General features: G+C 39.2%; 1 protein-coding gene and 1 long non-coding RNA gene across 7 annotated transcripts in view; one reads left to right on the plus strand and one right to left on the minus strand.

The window, feature by feature from the left end:
• The window catches only part of LOC119899340 (protein kinase C alpha type-like), a 171,613-nt gene that overhangs the window by 135,119 nt on the left and 16,122 nt on the right, over positions 1 to 20,372 (plus strand). For both annotated transcript variants that reach the window (XM_038713873.1, XM_038713872.1), the window contains 2 exons: positions 9,826 to 9,906; positions 13,868 to 13,975. In XM_038713873.1, the coding sequence (XP_038569801.1) occupies positions 9,826 to 9,906; positions 13,868 to 13,975 (189 nt within the window). The remainder of the gene's footprint in view (positions 1 to 9,825; positions 9,907 to 13,867; positions 13,976 to 20,372) is intronic.
• On the minus strand, positions 1,148 to 12,877 carry LOC119899341. Of its 5 annotated transcripts, none has more exons than XR_005443806.1 (7): positions 12,761 to 12,872; positions 11,254 to 12,670; positions 5,477 to 5,659; positions 3,890 to 5,378; positions 2,921 to 3,078; positions 2,733 to 2,812; positions 1,148 to 2,365 (listed from the first exon to the last, which is right to left on the minus strand). It is a non-coding gene; the product is annotated as an uncharacterized LOC119899341 (long non-coding RNA). The 5 variants fall into 5 exon arrangements; XR_005443808.1 differs by having other exon boundaries at positions 3,890 to 4,042; positions 5,233 to 5,378; positions 11,254 to 12,871; XR_005443809.1 differs by having other exon boundaries at positions 2,998 to 3,078; positions 11,254 to 12,877.

Genomic DNA, 20,372 nt, shown 5'->3' on the forward strand with positions numbered 1-20,372 from the left:
AGAAAGGAAAATGTGTCTCATCCCATTGTTTTTCACGCCATTTGACGCTCTTCCTCAGATACTCCTTCCCCAGTCTGTCTTTCTCTCTCTTTCCGCCCTTTCTATCTCTCTTCCCCTCTTTTTTCATTCCCATGACACAAACTGACATGAGGCTGCAGATCTCCTTGCTACATTGACCTCATGCGTCTACATGCTTTCCATGCTTAAATCCCTTATCGCACATGATTTTGCAAAAGAGACTGTGAGGTCAATTCTCAGTGACACAACCCAAAATATATGCCACATCTTAATGACACGCTGTCCAGCACCGGCCTAGTCCACCATGTCATGGTGAAACTGTTTCCTCTTAGCAAATCAGTAGAGTTTTAAACAACTGGACTCTCCTGATTAAAGATGTGGCATGTCTGAATTGCTCAAAGTTGTTGTTTTAGCACATCATGTTGAATTGTATTGGATATTTTTGTTTCGGGGTGAGTAGAGAGATTCAGAGCGGGTAAGTATATTTGTTTTTCCCAGTACGATTGTTCTGCTTTCATTTTGCAAAGATAAGGAATTATCTCTTCTCATACATATTGAAATATTTCATTATAGTTATAACGATGGCAGTGCAAGTCTCATGTGAAAACAAATCTTCAGAGTGCATAACTGAATTCATTAAGAGCTGTCAGGTCAGGCTAGAGGTCAGAATGATTCCTGCAGGAAGTAGGATTTGAGCAGGAAAGCTCAGGGATTTCATCTAGAGGTTTCACTCACCATGGAGTCTATGACCCTCAAGCTAATTAAAAACATCGAAGCAAACAAGGGAAGCGGGGTTTTCCCTACTGCATCTTCCTGTCTTCTTAAGAAAAGCCAAGGATTAAGGATTAGCACTTCTCTCCTTCTTGAGGCACCATGTTCGCTTTCATACAAAGAACGTGGAGAATAAAACGCATTTTCTCATGCATGTGTTTGTCACTTTCACATTGTGCCGTCACTCTGGGTTATAGTCCCATTCATATTCAGTTTCATGACGATGACCTCAAGGAGTTTATACACATTCACCAATGGAAGAATACTTGAGCTGTATGTTGAACAGATATGCACGGTTGTCATGACGTTCACGTTTTGTAAGGGTCGAGCAAAACAATGAAACAATGTCACGAATAACTGCTTTTTAAAATCATAATTTATTGGCTTTTTAATGAAATCAGTGAACAGTATGTGTTTGGGTGTATTACTCAAGGACTCACCGTATGTATGTAATGTATTATTTGAGATATTTCAGCCTCTGCAGTTGAAATCTAGAAAAGAGCGTAATGTACCGTAATTTGTAGTAACAACTAATACAGAAACAAATAATCTATTTATAAGAGTTATTTGAGTGAAGTAATTAATTCAAATTGCACTAGTAAATTTATAGGGGTTTTGGGCTCCAAACTGCATCAGCAAGAGTGGGGTACGCTCACAGGGACAGGGCTTATATGCTCTGATGTGGGAGTGAATTGTTGAAATGGAGGTTTAATATACATTAGCAACTAATGTGTTAAAACTGAGCTGTAAATGTTTTATGAAGTTCTAAGGAAGCACTGAAGATCTAACAGTATCTCCGTCATTGTCTTGTTTTCAGTGGTATTAATGCTGTGTTATTAAATCTGTAGGTGAAACCAATGTGACATTTGAACAAGCACATTTTGAACAAGTACTATCTGAGTAGCTCAGGGAGGCGTCCCATCGGCCCCTGTGAACGGGCATTGCACTAGTTAATTATATAATAAGATCTTAATTTTTGAAGAAAAGAAAGACATGAAGCATTAACACAAGAGCCCAGGTAGGAATGCACCAAAGCAAGAAGAAAATAGTGTAAAGTCCACAGTATGATTGTATGAGCAGGTCCACGGTACAATAAAGAAATAAAATCCTTTTTAATCAACAAAGCTGTAAATAGATTCAGTGATTACACAAATAGGTATTGCAGTACATTACCAGTTGTTGGATCGTAGCTGTCACCAATGTCGGTGATGTCTCTGTGAAATGGCCCAATGTGCATTTGATTATCTTCCAGTGCTGGTGAGAAGGCCACTTTATCTGTCAACAGTTATCTGTCAAAAACCACACTATTGAAAATGCTTAAAGTTTTTTTTTCTAAAACTACAGTAACCCACAGAACTTTCTGTGTATGAATGCAGCTGTCCTATTGACTTAAAAAAACAAAAAAGAGCCTCCCATCTCCATAGTTTATCCTTTAAGTCAAACTTCATCCTTCCCATGTTGTGTATGATATTGATGTATTAACTTGTTTACCTTCAGTCTTGAATGTTTTCACCTCTTATCTTATTCTTAAGTTCCTCTTGTACAGTTTGATTTGTTTGCAGTTTGGCTTCCAACTCTATAAAAAAAAAAATGCATTAAACATTTCTGTAATGTGATAAGCACGACATCAAATCTTAATAATGAATTTTTTAATTAAATGAGTATAATATTTTTAGAAATTATACAGATAATACAAAATATGTATTAATAACTTTAAAACCCTACATTGATGTCTACACATAAAGGGAACAGAAATATTAGCAAATTTGACACATTACTATAAACCTTTAAAGCCAATTTAATGATTTATTATATCAAACCAATACAGATATTGATACACTTTACATGGATAGGGATGAAAAAATATACATTGTGGATTAAGAGTAAACTATGGTAGTGTATGTGTTTAAATAAAAGATAACTGTTCATAAAATGTTATGTACTTGTTATGTTTCAGTAACTTCAAGGTGTGTGTTCATGTCTTTGTCCATGCCCACTCTGGCTTCCACTCTGGACTTAAGCCCTAGGGAAATATAAGAGAAAAACAAACTGAATTAAATTCGCCATTATATCTAATTTAAATCAAAGAAGAGATCAGATGGTATGTAGTGTTTCAATCACCTCTAATTACCTAATTACTCCTTCATAATCAAATGTAATTTTTAACACCAAAGGCCTGCATTGATGATCTGTGTTGAGAGCTTTCACCTCCGTTTCATTTCTGCAGTAGTCTCAATCTTCAGCTCCTCACTCAGGCTCTCAGTGACTCCCAGTCTGGCTGAGTAAAACCTATTAAGCCATCAATTAGACAGATGAGGATTATCTTGATGAGCAAAGTGTGGGTAATGTACATAATCAGTGCTACAGGCATTCCTTTATTCTCTTTGCCTTGATCAGTTGTATTGAGTGCCTGCACTTGTCTCAGTGTATCTTCAAAGCTGATCTTCAGCTTCCCAGTCAGACTCTCATTAGCTGACAATCTGGATTTCAGCCCTTTGGTTGAAGATGGAATAAAAACAATGCAAAATCAACTGAGTCCCCTTCAGTTAATGGAGAGATTCGATGATATAACAACACTTGACCTCTATCACAAGATTGTCACTAATCATGCACATACTGGGAAAATCGTGGAATTTCATTCCTTGAGGAAGTTAGGGAATATCAGGAAATTTTTCATTTCATAATTTTCATTTAGTTATTGCATTAGATAGTAAAGTTTCAGCCCAACTAGAGTGGAAACGAGTCTGTCAATCCCTTTGAGACAACGAATGAAAAAGGGGTGAAAATGCTCATGAAAAGGTCATAGAAATTAAATTGAAATTATCAACCATACAGATAATACTCTAAAAACAAAGTACTGATCTTATTCCTCAATAATGTTGGTAGGTAATATATTTTATTTATTATTATAAAATATATTTACATTCCCATGAAATGCAAAATGTAAAGAATGCAATTTATTTACAGATTACAGTCAAGTTACTGGGCCCTTCCAAAGCATGATTCTCTATTCAGTCAAATATAAATCATGAGGTGAAATTAGATGAGCTGAGCTGAGACTAATTTACTGCATTAATAATTTACTTGTTTGTTGTATTACCTTTACTTTCCTTCTGTAGTTGCTCCACTTTCGAGGTTTTGGCCCTCCAAATAGTAGTAGTTAATTTACGTTGATCAGCAGCATGCAGTACCTTCACTTCTCCACCCACGTCTACAAGCTTATTTCCGAGTTCTGCCAGTGAGGCTTTCAACTCTATTTGTTAAAAATGAGGGAATACATACTGCATGACTTCAACCATTCAGTCAAAGATAAATCATGCGGGGACATCATGTGAGCTGAGATGAGGAGGAAATCTACTTTGCTGGTCATTAATAATTGACTTGTTTGTTCTATTACCTTTACTTTCCCTCTGTCACTCGTTTGATTTGGCCCTCCAAATCACAGGCATTGTGAGATTGAAAGGTAGCAGTTAGAATTTTTAAATCAAGCATAGCGTTAGTTCAGGCAGGCAACGGAGTCAAGCTCAGCTCACAATCCCAGCGTATCACCTGATAGTATTCCACGTCAAGTCAGGCTACATCAGCTGACAGCTTAGCTGGTTTCCCTCTAAGCACTCATTGGCAAAGCCATACACAAGGCGCCTTATTTCAGCTGCCCTAGCCTGCCTAATCTTGCTGCTTTCTCTGTGAGCCCCTCATTTCCCTCCGCCACCACAGCTCCTCATGTAAGTCTATTCCTGTCCAATCAATGTATTCTGTATTAATGATGCTGCTCTGTTCTGTACCCGGGGTGGGGTTCTTTGCTGCTGCTCTCTCTCTCTGCCGTATGGCTTTTCCACGTAGGCATGTGAAACGGGAGCTGCTCTCTCCGCCTTATGGCTCTCCACGTAGGCACGTGGAGAGGCAGGGTGGTCCACGCCACCAAAAATAACTACTGCATAAATAAAGTATTTGATAAAGTTAGAACGGTTGCAGCAATTGTGGAAAAAATGAGTAATGTCAACTTTACTTGCTATATTTCAAAAATGGAAATATCATCTTGCTTCTTTATTTTGTCAAGTGATTTCAGTTTGATTAGAAGTATTTTTTAAAAGGACCTCAGCTTACCTGTGTACCTGCCGCACAACTTGCTGCACCTGCTTTCTCTGCTCTTAGTCCCTGCACCTCACTGATTCTCAGCCTGGCCTCGTAAATAAACAAAAAAGAAGACTTGCGGCACATTTCAACCACTACCACCTCCCGAAGATACCCTGTCCTTTGACCTAGTTGCTTTTTGGTCTGTCGCAGCTCATTTCTCTGTTCATCCAAAACAGCCATCATCTCTCTGTGCAGAGTGAAGCTATCTTCCTCAACAGGCTCATCCTGAATATATATGATAGCAGTGAACAGGACGTATGCCTCAGACAGGCAGCAGCCAAGCAGGGCGAGTAAAACAACCCTCACCTTTGTGGTCTGTAGAGCTGTGACTCCTGGGGGTTTGCAAGACGCCCGTCTAAGAATTAGGTGAATGTGTGAAAGGTTGAGCAAGGTCTGCATATTGCTTAGATGTAGACCATCTGAAGTTCATGTAACATGTCCACCAGGGTCCACTAGGGAGAAGGATAGAGGTATTGTGATAAGAGGCTCTCAATTCCAAATGAAAGCTGTTGTTATTGAATGCTAACAAAGTATCGACTGCTCTGCTCACAAGTTCAGTAGGACTGTAGATTCCCATTTAGCTTAGCATTTAGAGTATGAAGGGGGGGCACAGTGGTCCAGTGAAATTGCACTGTGGCCTCACAGCAAGGAGGTTCCAGGTTCAAACCCTGGTCGCACCGCATTCTATCTGGAGTTGGTCCCTGGGTGCTGTACAGTGGTTACCCACTGCTTCCTTCGGGGATGGGTTAAATGCAGAGAATGAATCTGTATGTGTATGTGACAAATAAAGTACCTTTACCTTAGTTTAAATACATAGGGGAAATTTTTATTTAGTGTATTGTTACAGGACAGTTTCAGTATTATTATGTATACTTATTTTTAGTATTTTTTAGAGATATAGTATTAGCTTTATGTCGAACTGAAAAATAATAGAAGGAAAAATTGACGCATTAAAAAAGAAACTATCAAGTCACACAGCCTGTGACATTAAATGTGTGCTATATAAATGCTTTCTTCTTCTATAATTCTCGCAGTTAAAGTGACATTCAAAGACGCATTAGTGTACGTGCATGCGAGTTTGCGCACATGCTTGCCTTTGTGTATGAGGGTAAACACGTGGATGTGTTGCGTGTCCAGTTGGTTCCCATCAACCCCCAGGGCAGCATCATGACAGGAGGGTGCAGAGCTTGAGGTGTGTTCGGACCGCCTGCGTGTGTTTGTGCGTAAATGTGGGCTCCCATGGGCAAGGCAGAGGTCAGCGAAGGTTGAAGGATAGATCTGCTTTCATGCACCTAGGCACATTGGTGTGTATGCTTCATATGTATGCGTGTCTACAGTATGTTGTTCATGCATGAGTGTATGTGACTGGAGGAGTGTCCCAGGGCAGCATGTGTGCAGCAGAGGGCAGATGTTGCTCAGAAAAAGGTCATAGAGCAGTGTACCCTTTGACAGAACTGCTGCTACCCACCTGAAGTTATTTGTGTGCATGGCTCACCATATTTTCCTGTATGTCTTGTGTGTGTGTTTGTGCACATATATGCTTGTGTGCAATATGCAAGCCTGAAATGCATATTATTGTATAAATTGCACATGCACATGGCTGCACCAACTGCTGTTAAATGGCCGAAGAGGCTCCAGAGAAATGTTTGGAGTGGTTCTGAAGTGTGAATATGTGGGTCTTCTGAGTGGTGTGAATAGGGTCAAAGCAGGTGAAAGCACTAACCTTGGCCAGTGTTAGAGAAACCCACATGAAACCTTTCTGTCGCCAGAGAAAATGTCATGCTCTTTTTTCCCTTCACTTTTTGTTTCTCTCTGTCATTGCATTTGGGCGCAAAAGATGTACCTGCTATAAAATTGTCTTGACTATCACTAATAGTGAAGACTTTATTTTCGCAGTTGTAGCTCAACTTCATCAGCAGGTGCAAAAAGGTTGTTCAGAGGCAGGATTTGGATATGATTAATACTATCACTATAACTCAGATCAATAATCATCAAACCGCTCAGAAATGAAACATGACTATTTTAGCCTTGAAGTAAAAATCACCAGCCCAGGATTATTCAGTCTTCAGAACATTTGGACAAAAGGACAAAACAAAATGTGAATGTCGAGATAGCCCTGGCAAATGTGCGAACACTTGCCAGTAGGAGTTTTATTCACAGTGGCTTCACTGTTGTTTACTCCTATCTTGTTTTTGTGCGAAAAAAGTGTGAACAATGATTTTCAGCTTCATCTGCAGCAACATCATCCTGTGAGAGCTGTTTTTGTAGCTCTGAGGTGCTTGTGTCGTGTAAAATGATATACAGTGACTCTTGTCTGTGTTCTGTTATCTATTCCCTTCCCACGCACCAAATGCTCACTTCTTGTCAGAAATCTTTCCTGTCTTTCTTTTCTGAACCATAGTTGAATTTATTGTTGCAGGTGATTTAAAATGTATGTGATTCAGGGATCATCCAGAATTTCTGCCGCCTTGTCACATCTGTGGTCACACCCTTGCTTTATATGTATTCTTTGTCTGAGTCAAATCACAGTATGGAGAGCAAAGCAAGCATTTTATGTGAGTTCTGAATGCATGAAACAAGATTTTTTCAAGGATGCTTTTTAAAACTTCCTTTGCATATGTCTGTAGCATTTTGATGCTTTACCAGTCAGCAACTTAAGAAGACCATCTAGAAAAGCACAATTTGTACATTCCTAGATTTCCTGAGGTTGCATTGAGTAACTAGTCAGAACAGCTGATCTGCTACGATGTCACAGTAATTTAGATGTATATCAAAATAAGACAAGCAATGGCAGGATGCATGAAAAGATATGCAACTATGCTTTCCAGAGACCCATAGATTATGTTGCAGAGGCTTTATGAAATTGTCCTGTCCTGGATTTACAGAAGAAGATTTATATGTATGCACTATTTATTAAGCTTTTGTGGGAAACCAGTTCACGATCATATATGTGATCTGAACATCAAGATGAAGGTTATAAGAAGATATGGGAGATTTGGTGTGTGCTGGATTTAATAAGACATTACATTACACAGAAGGGGTTTATAAATTGTGAGTGAACAATGTGCTACATCTTTGCAATTAAATGTAAGTAGTTTACATATATACAGTGGGTACGGAAAGTATTCAGACCCCTTTAAATTTTTCACTCTTTGTTTCATTGCAGCCATTTTCCAAAAATCAAAAAAGTTCATTTTATTTTTCAGTAATGTACACTCAGCACTGTTTGATTATACTGATTGGACTTGATTAGGAAAGCCACACACCTGTCTATATAAGACCTTACAGCTCACAGTGCATGTCAGAGCAAATGAGAATCATGAGGTCAAAGGAACTGCCTGAAGAGCCCAGAGACAGAATTGTGGCAAGGCACAGATCTGGCCAAGGTTACAAAAAAATTTCTGCTGCACTTAAGGTTCCTAAGAGCACAGTGGCCTCCATAATCCTCAAATGGAAGACGTTTGGGACGACCAGAACCCTTCCTAGAGCTGGCCGTCCGGCCAAACTGAGCTATCGGGGGAGAAGAGCCTTGGTGAGAGAGGTAAAGAAGAACCCAAAGGTCACTGTGGCTGAGCTCCAGAGATGCAGTCGGGAGATGGGAGAAAGTTGTAGTAAGTCAACCATCACTGCAGCAATCCCCTAGTCGGGGCTTTATGGCAGAGTGGCCCGACGGAAGCCTCTCCTCAGTGCAAGACACATGAGTTTGCTAAAAAACACCTGAAGGACTCCAAGATGGTGATAAATAAGATCCTCTGGTCTGATGAGATAGATAGAACTTTTTGGCCTTAATTCTAAGCGGTATGTGTGTAGAAAACCAGGCACTGCTCATCACCTGTCCAATACAGTCTCAACAGTGAAGCATGGTGGTGGCAGCATCATGCTGTGGGGGTGTTTTTCAGCTGCAGGGACAGGACGACTGGTTGCAATCGAGGGAAAGATGAATGCGGCCAAGTACAGGGATATCCTGGACGAAAACCTTTTCCAGAGTGCTCTGGACCTCAGACTGGGCCGAAGGTTTACCTTCCAACAAGACAATGACCCTAAGCACACCGCTAAAATAACGAAGGAGTGGCTTTACAACAACTCCGTGGCTGTTCTTGAATGGCCCGGCCAGAGCCCTGACTTAAACCCAATTGAGCATCTCTGGAGAGACCTGAAAATGGCTGTCCACCAACGTTTACCATCCAACCTGACAGAACTGGAGAGGATCTGCAAGGAGGAATGGCAGAGGATACCCAAATCCAGATGTGAAAAACTTGTTGCATCTTTCCCAAAACGACTCATGGCTGTATTAGATCAAAAGGGTGCTTCTACTAAATACTGAGCAAAGGGTCTGAATACTTATGACCATGTGATATTTCAGTTTTTCTTTTTTAATAAATTTGCAAAAATTTCTACATTTCTGTTTTTTTCTGTCAAGATGGGGTGCTGAGTGTACATTACTGAGAAATAAAATGAACTTTTTGATTTTTGGAAAATGGCTGCAATGAAACAAAGAGTGAAAATTTAAAGGGGTCTGAATACTTTCCGTACCCACTGTATATGCTTTGTATCATTCACACTAACTGATATAAAAAAAAAATTTGTGTCTCATTTGTAAACAGATTAAGGTAACAGATACAGATACAGTTAAGTTTTGCAATGTCTTGTGATGAATTTCAAACATTTTTGGCATGACTGAAACGAGATCAGACTTGTTGTGCTTAATCTCTATTCTTCCCATACCTTTTGAAGACCAGTGTACCTCAACAAATTTACGGTCTGGTTTTCCAAATCTATTGATCCGCATGCTGAAACAAACCTCTAGTTTTTCTGCAGCTTATGATGCCCTGTTTTCTAATGCAGAATTAGTTGCAGTAAGGCTGAACTTCTGAACTTTTTCTCTTCCTTCCTCCACAGATCATTGCATATCAGCCATATGGACGCTCTGTAGACTGGTGGGCATATGGAGTTCTGCTCTACGAAATGCTGGCAGGACAGGTGAGTGGTGTACACACACACATGCACACACAATTGTACTTATGTAATTGCCTGCTACAGATTATGCAGAAACCTTTACACAGACGCACGATTGCTTACAGACTGCTCACAGCCTTATTCCTACGTTCAAGTTCCCCTAGCAGCAAGGCTCATGCAGATGCCTAAATGTACTCAGGTGGTGCTTCCTAAAAACCTTCCTACCAGCACAATAATATACAATTAAAGCTACAAGCAGTTTTGGATTGGTCCTCGCGCTGTGATGCTTGTTGCGGCCGCGGTGAATTTGCCAGAGGTCGTGGACTGAATTATCTTGTGGTTTGGACGCCTCAGAAAGGAGTTAAACGTCAATTCCTGGATTACTTCCTGTTGGCAGTAGGTGGCGCTATGACATTGAGTGAATATTGGCATGTTGATGTGTTTAGGGCGGGGTACATGTAAAGTTTTGTGGAGATTTGAGCATGTACGTTGAAGTTATAACAAGTCTATGTCTGATGGCAAATCGTCAATTTTTGACGCCATGCCATGGACACGCCCTTTAACGAAAACTCAGAGCTAGCGCAACTTTTCATCATCGATGCCTTCAGTTTGCAGAGTTAAAATTCGAAGCTCCGGCCCAAATGACACATAAACGCACAAAACGTGTCTCCTCTCACTATAGGGTATATCCTATTTGGGATAACCTTTCACACTCTTGTAATGTAGTCCACTGAGCTTAATTTTTAACCAAGGTTTGACAAATATGTTTTGTGTGTGTGTGTGTGTGTGTGTGTGTATAATCTAGATACGAGTAGTGTAGCAAGACAGAGGATGTAAGTGGGAATAAGAGTGGCAACGTTAAATGTAAAAAAAATAAATAAATAAAGCGATGACTGTGCACCTTCAATGGCCATAAATTAATTTCCAGTTTACTCCAGCTGCTTTGAACTAAGGTCCTGCCCCTGAGAGGGCAGATTGGCAATAATAGTTTAGGAAAATGGGGTGGCACTGTGGATGGCGAATCAGATTCCAGTAAAACTTGCTGTCTTTTGAATTTATTTTAATTTATTTTATTACTATTTATTTACGTTTTCTACGCAACATTTCACAACTTTTATAACTTTTGAAAACTTTTTTAAAAGTACAAAAGTCTCTCACATCATAAGATTTTTTACAGGTCTTAATAAAACAACAGCACTAAATGACTTATAAAGACATTTATGACTTATTAACATCTTTTTGAAGTGAGCTCATTCTAAAAGGCCAAAAGCAAGTTCCTCCACAGCAAAGCAAAACACGAAAACGGGTATGTTTTTCATTCCCAAATTAACTCAGAGCGTCAGCTGTTAAACAATTAACTAAGGTTTTTACCTATTCAGATGTTTCCTTCCTCTCACTCTCTCCCTGCCTTGGGTGAAATCAGGTAAAGATGGCACGACACAGACAGGGTATCTCTACCTGAAAGGGCCAGTCAAGTGGAAATGACGAATAATTCATTTTATGGATTGTCAAAACACCCATATTATGGTTACTGATGATAACCACCCAATGAGGAGGGAAAAAGCTGGGTCATCCACTCCATTTACCCTACAAGGTCTTCCTGTGAAACATGTTTACATGAACTCTGTACTTTTCCTTGTCGTCTTCTCTCCACTTCTATGTTTTTGTTTAATCTGTCTTTTTTTGCCTTTTTCTCCTGACAGCCTGTTCAGTCAAATGTGTGTCCTGCTTTTCAGCCTTCTTCATCTTTATTCATTAGCAATTTTTTTCAATCTAAAGTTAGTAAATTAACCTGTCATAGTAAAGTAGAGAAAGGCAGAAATGACAAAGACAAACAAATGTACCAATGCGGGACCCCTGTGGTGCTGTACGGTGACACTTTTAGCAGTAAAAGGTTGTCAGTCGCAGGCCCGCTGTCAGGGGGGGTCAAAGGGTACAGATGAACCAGGCCCAAGGGGGGCCCATGCAAAGGGCTAGGGTGGACCCTTAAATGAAGTACACTTTACTTAATGTCTTATATCATTACCAAAAGAATTTATATGTATATACATGATAACTACATCTGTTATCATTAAAACATATTTCATACTTGTGATCTGATAACCCACCCCCTGCCGTTATTGTGAAACACTGAAGATGTGCAGGAGCCGCTAATGTAAAGCCAGTTGCTTTACATTGCAGGGAGGCCAAATTTGTGGCCAAAAAAGTCTTGAGAATCACCCTGTATGTCTGACAGGCGAAGGTGAGGAGCTAATAGTTAGGCAGACTATTAACCTAGGTTAGCGCCAGAGCTGCCAACTCTCAGGCACTTGACACTTTTCACACGCTCTGTGAAAAACAAATAAATAACTGATAATGTCAACTCTGGGTGAGTGAACTCCACCCAGCAACACCGGCATCTCGTATGGCGCTGTGAGTCGCGGTAATATAGTTTATCACTGACTTAAAATGAATTCATTTTTCATTGAGGTAAAAAGGTGCCACATTCATTTAAAGAGGTTACTTCCCCAAACAAAGACACAAAGAGGAGGGAAGACTAAATCATACATGTGTGCTGACTCAGCAGGGATGATATCACATGAGAAAATACTGGAACTTAAGGACTCAAAGGCAGACTCGGAACAGTTCGAAGCGGTAACAAAGGGTTTTACTGAAAAGTGCAACGGAAGGCTGGGTGGTAGGTTCCAACAGGGCAGAATGGAGAACACAGAGGAGGGGAGTTTGTCCAGGCAAGATGTGAGCTGAGCGGGGTGTGGCGTTCAGCAGAGTTCCCAGAGGTAGTGTGATCCTGGGCACAGAGAAAAACAGGTTAATCCAGGGAGACACAGAAATTGCAAGGAATCTTACGGGAGTAGATAGTTGGCCTTGACGCATGTACCACATGTGGTTAGCTGACGATCTGGCGAAGAATGTGAGGAGGACTGGGGTTGAAATACTGCAGGAGCTTGATTAGTGGAATGAGGACCAGGTGCGCCGCTGGAGCCGGAGAGTGTAGCCACGCCCAGACAAACACAGACAGGGAGGACAGACAGAAAACATAGGGAAGGGGGGAACAAAAGAACACAAGGTAGTGGTGAGATTCTGCAGTACCACAACAAATACACATTAACACACAATCTGTATTCAAATATTAATATATCAATCTGTTCTGTTCTGCGTGTGCACCATGAAGGGACTACAAACTTTTGTTTTGTTCTACAACCTTGTGCTGTATAATGACAAATAAACAACCTTGTAAAAGTTAAACTACAGGAGAAAATATATATCTAAAAGCAACACAGTGCCTGAGAGCTTTACTGCATTATATTCTATTATACTTTGAATTGTCACCTGCCGCCTGAATTTTGTGTTTCCCTTCATATTAATGAAGGTTAATAAGTTCCCCTGTAGCAACCTCAAGAAAATTGACCTACAGTAACACTAGTCGGCAGCAAATCACAAGTCATAGGATATAGCTGCAAATATAGCTGACCAATAATTTGATTAATTTAACCCTCAAGATTGAAGTTGATAGATGAATTAGGCCTACATTTATTTGTTTACTCACAATTTGAATTCCTTCAAAGTTTTTTCTCTCCTTGTCTTGTTTTAAGTAAACAGGAGGAACATTACAGTCACACTGACTTGACCTTTTGTGCAATATAATCATACTGAGTAACTGAATATGTATGCGAGCAAGGCCTCGATGAGTCTAAAACACTGAATTTGGAAATGGTTGTCAGGGACTCCATCTGTGTCACAATAAAGCTAATGGCCAGGAGCTTCTTTGAAATTGCACGTGTTTGTATTAGAACTAAGAGGGATGGGTGACGGTGCTGTTGAAGTGGGTGTCAATGAAGGGACTAGTTTGGAAAATGTTGTCCCCCTGTCCATAATTCCTAATGGCTGGCCTGGTCAGTAGAGCAGCAACTACTGTGCAATCCATCATGTGATAATGGATAAAACACCCAACAGTCCTCTCAATATTATGTCTTTCCACACCCAGCCTCCATTTGATGGCGAGGATGAAGATGAGCTGTTCCAGTCCATTATGGAGCACAACGTGTCCTACCCCAAGTCCCTGTCCAAAGAAGCTGTCTCCATCTGCAAAGGGGTGAGTGGTGGTTTGTTGCCATCAGTGAAAAATCTTTTGCCATTATAAACCAGTTTTTGTTTTGAAACAAAATCCATAAACATAATGATAGTTTAATCTAATTTGGTATTCATAAAGGGTTTGAAATAGGGCTGGGCGATATGGCCAAAAATGTTATCACGACAAAAACATTTCATATCATTTGATATCGATAATTATCATGTTAAATGTTTAAAAAAATGTTTTAACAGATTTTTACTCATGAGTTAAAATTGAAGAAACCAGATGGTTAATTGTGTGGTTAAACTATTCTTTATGGTCTGAATGTGACAAACTCTTACCAACTCATACCAAACAGTGGATCACTTCACCAATCTGAAGTAGAACATTCAAAACTATTATGATGAAATTTAGTTTTTTTATATATAAAAAACATGATTAGTAAATCTTTTTCAGTCCCTTTTCCTCAACAAAAAAAATATCTTAATAGAAAAAGTACCAATTCGTTTGTGATTCAAAATGAATTAAACCAAACATTTATTGAAGATATATTGAACATTTCTCATATTGTTATTGAGGAAAATTATCATTATTGTTTTATTTCCCAGCCCTTGATATGGAACCTTATTCTTCAGTCTATTGTCCTGTTTAGCTGGGACTGGTTCCCGCTATAAGCTTTTCTGACCTGGGTTGAAAATCCTGTAAACAAACATTTTAAGCTGTGTCATTCACACTCTTCACTGAAGCCAAAATAAGTGAACTTCTTGTAAGATGGCTACAAGCCTTTCCTGCTAGTTCAACTTTAGGGATATAAACTGACAGGCTGTGTCTCATACTGCCATAAGGCTTTTCGTAGCTTTCTGAAGTTAGACATAACATTTGAGAAGCCTAGCTCCATTTGCTGTAAGAGTGAAGTGTAGTCTATCTGGGAACTCATCTACAAGTTCCCTCTCTCTTCCAACTCAGTTCCAGTGTCTTTTACATGTGCATTATTAAAACATTGAAGGGAAACCTATTGAGTCATCCAATATACTCTTCACAAGCTTGACTGTCTGATAGGTGCAGTAGCTCCATGAGCTTGTTGCTGATACTTTGTAGCCGTTTTACAAAACTTGTTGTTCTGTAAGTCTAAAATATTCCAGGGGCACAGTTGAAAAAAATATATAATTTTGAAGAAATATGTCAATTTTGAATCACTACAATGTGTCATTTGTTACAGTAACCGTCCGACGTGTGTATCACAGTAAATGGTATTTAACATACTAACATAAAGTGTATTATTCACTTTGTGCTCATACAGTAGTAAAGTTATGATTCTAAATGAAAAACATGACTAAAAGCAATTATACTGGCAAAATGAAAAAAGTGGACAGTCAAAAGGAAATCCCTGCTGAGCAAGTTTTATTATCATTTAAATAATTAAACTCATTTACTTTTGTAAAAAACTAGCTTGGAAATTGAACATTGTCCTTTTCCACAACTTTTTACTTTTTCCACATCTTTAGACAACTGGCCACTCTTGCTAACATGACAATGTTGATATTCCAATAGAAATAGCTAGCAGCAATGATGCTAACCTTGACTATACAAATACACTAAGGTATTTTGCCACTGTCTTCCCTACCATGTCTCAGACCATAAATTGGCACCACAGATTAGAAAAACATTGTATATTAAATTTTGTGATGCCAGGAAAATATTCCAGAAATTATACAGATATCAGAGGTATAGTGCAAAGGTTTAATTTATACAAAACTGCATCAGTGTAGGACTTAATACATGAAATTGTTAATAAGCCACAGAGGAATATCAAAAGACATCTGCACATACCTGTGAATCACTTATATCTGTAGGCTATTTGTTCTACTGAAAAATAATGCTTTTTCCACCCCAATCCTTTAATTTGCCTCCTCTGTTAACCCGGACTGGTAGCAGACCTGCATTCTGAGTCGCGAGATGAGATTGTTAATCATTAGAGATAGGCCTTCCTTGTAAAAACAAAGGAGTGATTATACTCAGTAGGCTCCTGGGATGCTGTTTCCGCCACCATGGGTATATGGCTGCTAGATCTTCAGAGACAGGGGGAACTAAACAGTACAATGGGTCAGTGCAAGTCAGGCAAGCAAATACTGGGATTTTTGGAAGTTTGTCTCATTTCATCTCAGCAACAGAATTTTTTGAAAACAAATGAAAGAGGAAGAAACATTATAAAATGTGTTTTAGATTTTTAGGACACCCCCTAACAGGTTCAATGAAGCCCAATGAAATTTGCAGTGTGCCCCACTTTATTGCTTCATGGAGTAAACAACAAGACAAACATCACATGTAGAAATTGTGCATAAACTCACTAATTTGTACTTAAACCTCTGTTTTTATGTCTTTCATTGGCACTTTGTATGGGCATTACATGCCTATACATGCTCACCCTCTGGAGAGCTGATGTACATTAAAAATGGATGAATTTTGGCATCTGTCACAGTTGACAGATGACGTGACGTTCACCTAAGGTCTATTTGATCATTGAAAGATGAGAATTATTTTAGACACATTCTTCGTGGTCCATGTTAAAGCAGCTGATACTCGGGTTGAATTCCTGGCAGCAGTGCTTTCAGCTTAGCCGCTCAAAGATAAGGCTGTATGACAGAAAGATTATAAGGATTAACCTTGCTTTTCTTCAAATGTACAGAAATACTCACAAGGGAAAGTGCACATTTGTGTACGTGTGCACACAAGGAATCTAATAGTAAATGTGGCAGTTTTATTTCTGTCCAGAGGCAGTGCAAATTCAATGAGCTGTGCAGTAACACACTTTGTCTCCTTGTCCCTTCCTCAACTCCATTTGTCCCCCCATTTCCTTTTCCTGTCCTTTTCTCGCTCCTAAATTTTTTTCAGCGGTGTGGGTGTCCTCCTGCTTTTCTGTGTGTCTTGGTTTCGGCCAAAGTCCCTGTGTCAACCCTTGTATGCCATGGTTGCAGCACTTCCTCTTAATGGATACATAGTGCTTGCCAGCAGCCTGACCCACAAAATAGGGAGAAAGGAAGCGATGGGAGGGAGGAGAAAAAAAAACAAGACAAACAAGAGAAAGAGTGGTTGGAGGGAGATAAAGAGATGTAGGGAAAAGGGAGGGAGAGAGCAAAATGGGCAGAGAGCAGGAAAAGGAAAAGTGATTTTGTGTAGAATACAGTATATCTATTGTATGCAAACTTAAGTGTGCTGGTAGACTTTTATTATGCATATAGATACTCTATTCTTAGCAAGCCCATGTATACTGTACAGTTCATTAAATTTTAAATAGGTCAAAGATGTAGATACACATTCATCAAAGTAATGGGATGTTACCTAGAGGTCGGCAGAATGTGAGTAAGACAGATATACATACAGACTGTGTTTTTTAGTGTAAGTTGTGGTGTAGAGGAAAATACCGGTGAAGATTTCACCCTCAGGTTCTCCAGAGCTCTGTGGCAAAAGCATCCAGGTAAAAAACATGGGATAGCTCGTGTCTCGGTGTCTGAATACTGCATGATATCCTCAACTAAATCCCGATGGGGCAGTACGTTTTCTGTTGTATTGTCAGAAGAGAATGTAAAATGTAATCCCATTTGTTATTTACACAAGTATGGTTGGTCTTAGATCGGATGTTTTGCCACTGTCGATCTCCCTGATCTCCTGCAGCAAACTATTTGGGTTCTAAAGGATGAGGATGATGGCGTGTGTGTGTTTTGAAAGCTTTGATGTATTGAATCACACAGTTTTACCTGGCCAGACTCCTCGCTGACTAAGAGATCTGCTTTCTTATACTTCACCACTCTCATTCTCTTTTTCCCTCTGTCTCCCTGACTCTCGCTCTCCCCTCCCTCCTGTCCTGTCAAATCTAACGATTTGATATTCTCAGCAGAAACAGCAGGGTTACTTTGAAGTTATGTACACTTTCTGAACACACTAAACCTTTAGAACTTACAGTTCATGACATAGTGGCGCCATTGAGATTCGAGTGCTAGCAGTTTGCAGACAGATTGATCAAATGTTCTATGTGAAATGTCAGCACCACATTTTCTTTATTCAGGAGATGATTATCCATCGCACATATGCAAAGTAATTCAAGTGCTCAAGTAAAAAGTAAAAGGACATTTCAGTGTAGGACATTTCAGTGTGTAAGGTGTGTCATTTCAATGGTGACAGCTTTGTGTTTGCAGCAGGATGCTTTCTCACCAGCAGTGACAATCCTGGGAACAGACAGAAAGCTGCAAATGACTTTTTCTTCCTCGTCAACAGCTGCCTGATGTACTCTGCCAGCTGGATGCACTCTGCTAGTTCAGATGTGGCCCAGCCCACGGTCTGTATGTCGAAGGGGCTTGCTGCAGGAAAGCTGCCTGCAAAACTCCTGCAAGTAGAAATGACAGAATTTTGCCATTTTAGCATGTCATTAATGTTGTCTCTTAAATTATACCTTTCTTCAAAAAGATAAACAAAAAGAATATCTGGCGGTGCAGTGATGTATTTTTTCACTTAATTTGTCTGTAACTGCACACTTTGTCTTTATTTTCTCATATTTTATGAAACAACAACTGCCAGAGAACAAGGAATACTCGATATACTGCAGTGGCAGAAATCTTCACTGTGAAGACTAGTTCAAGCCCTTGCAAGATTCCCTGTTCTATCAAAGAAAAAAAAAATCTTGATTCAATAGTACAATATTACTGTATATTGTGTTACATGCAGGACATACTGTGGATAGCACACTTTTACCCTAAGTTGCTATCAGCAGAGTCTGCACAGCTAGTGCGTGTATATGTGTGTATCTGTTAAGAAGAAAAAGTAAAAACAAATAGATACCAATTTGGCTGCTAAAAATCATATATACAAAGCCCAACACTGGTGAGGTGATGATAAAATATTTTAGAAATAGTATTTTCTTTTTATCAACTATCAAATCCAAATGAATACATGGATTTCTTTGTACCAGTTCAGTAGAACTGTACGCGGGAGAGAGCGTGTCGGCAGAACCAGGCACCGGGAATGATTGACAGCTTGAATTTTATGAGATTGTGTCCTCTGTTTTTTTGTGCGTTAGACAAAATCACTAAAAAAGTAAGAACATTTTAAAATTTAAAGAAAAAGATCCTCAGCTGTCTAACTTGTTTCATAAGCAAAGTGGTGATGGAGTAGTGTGTCATCTTTTAGTTGAGTTTAGTTTAGTTCTGTGATAAATTTATATTTAACAAGGTAACCGAATACATAGGAATGTCAACTGGATTTTTTTTTAATTTACAGTAACATACAGCTTTTTCTTTTCTTTTTTTTATCAGTAGCTATGTTAGATTAGAGAGTGTTGTGGGTCATCATTCATTTCACACAATGTGCTTTCACAACCAACTCTGTCTTGCAGTAATATGTGACATGGAAGGTATGTATTGATGGTGTGTGTGTATCTATCTTTCCTCATTATTCCCACTGGTGATGAGGTTTCAGCATCCTTACACTAGGTGCAGACTAAACAGCACACACAAGGAGCAAATACTATTTTGTCTGGTCCAACAGTATGTTGTAATTCTACAGAATTATGTATATATTTTAACTATTGAAGTTGAGTTTGTATTGGCAAGTACGTAAAAGGAATAGTTCAGGATTTTGAGAAACTTATTCACACTCTTGCTTGAGTTTGATAAGAAGATCGATACCACTCTCATGTCTGTATTGGCAGGTTACGCAGGTTATCTTATCTTAGATTACAGACTGGACACGTTTCCGAAAATCTCAAACTATTCCTTAAAAGTAATATAGCTAAAGTTTAGTAATGAAACCTGACTGATAGGCTACTTTAAGACTAACAGTCTGTGTATATGCCATTGGTCTGAGGCTGTAGTTAGATTAGCACTGGTTACAGAGTCCTCCCTCTGTACCAAGACCAATAAAACACAAAGGGTGATTGCTAAACATGTTGTATCATTTCGGAGAACTGTCAATGTGACTGAGCTGCAAGTGAAGGTGTGCATCACAAATTAGGGATTTAACTGGATGTGCTGCGGTCGTGCGTGCTTGTATTCATGTGTGTCGGTGTATGCATGCATGCTCATGTACTGTAAGCCAGCCTATTTAAAAAGGTCCTTGGACTCTCAATACTGAACCCTATTTCCAATTCCATATACACACTTATACATACAAGCAGTCGGAAATGATGTTCCGTTATGAGTAGCAAGTGCTTTAATGCATTAATTTATGTTCTGTTTATGCAATCAGCAATGTACAACTGTAAGCTTGACAAACAAACATTTCAATTACTTGTAATTTTTTATTATCTCAACAGTTATGTTTAAGTAATACCACTTAGCTCTTACATAATTTAACAAGGACCGATTTAGTTGTTGGTTAATTTTCCTGCGGGTCCTTTTTTTTTTATGTTGGTTTGCTTTTTAACCAA

Source organism: Micropterus salmoides, unplaced genomic scaffold (genome assembly GCF_014851395.1).
Source record: "Micropterus salmoides isolate LMB-PRFRI ecotype aquatic unplaced genomic scaffold, ASM1485139v1 Ms_hic_scaffold_12, whole genome shotgun sequence".
NCBI lineage: Eukaryota > Metazoa > Chordata > Actinopteri > Centrarchiformes > Centrarchidae > Micropterus > Micropterus salmoides.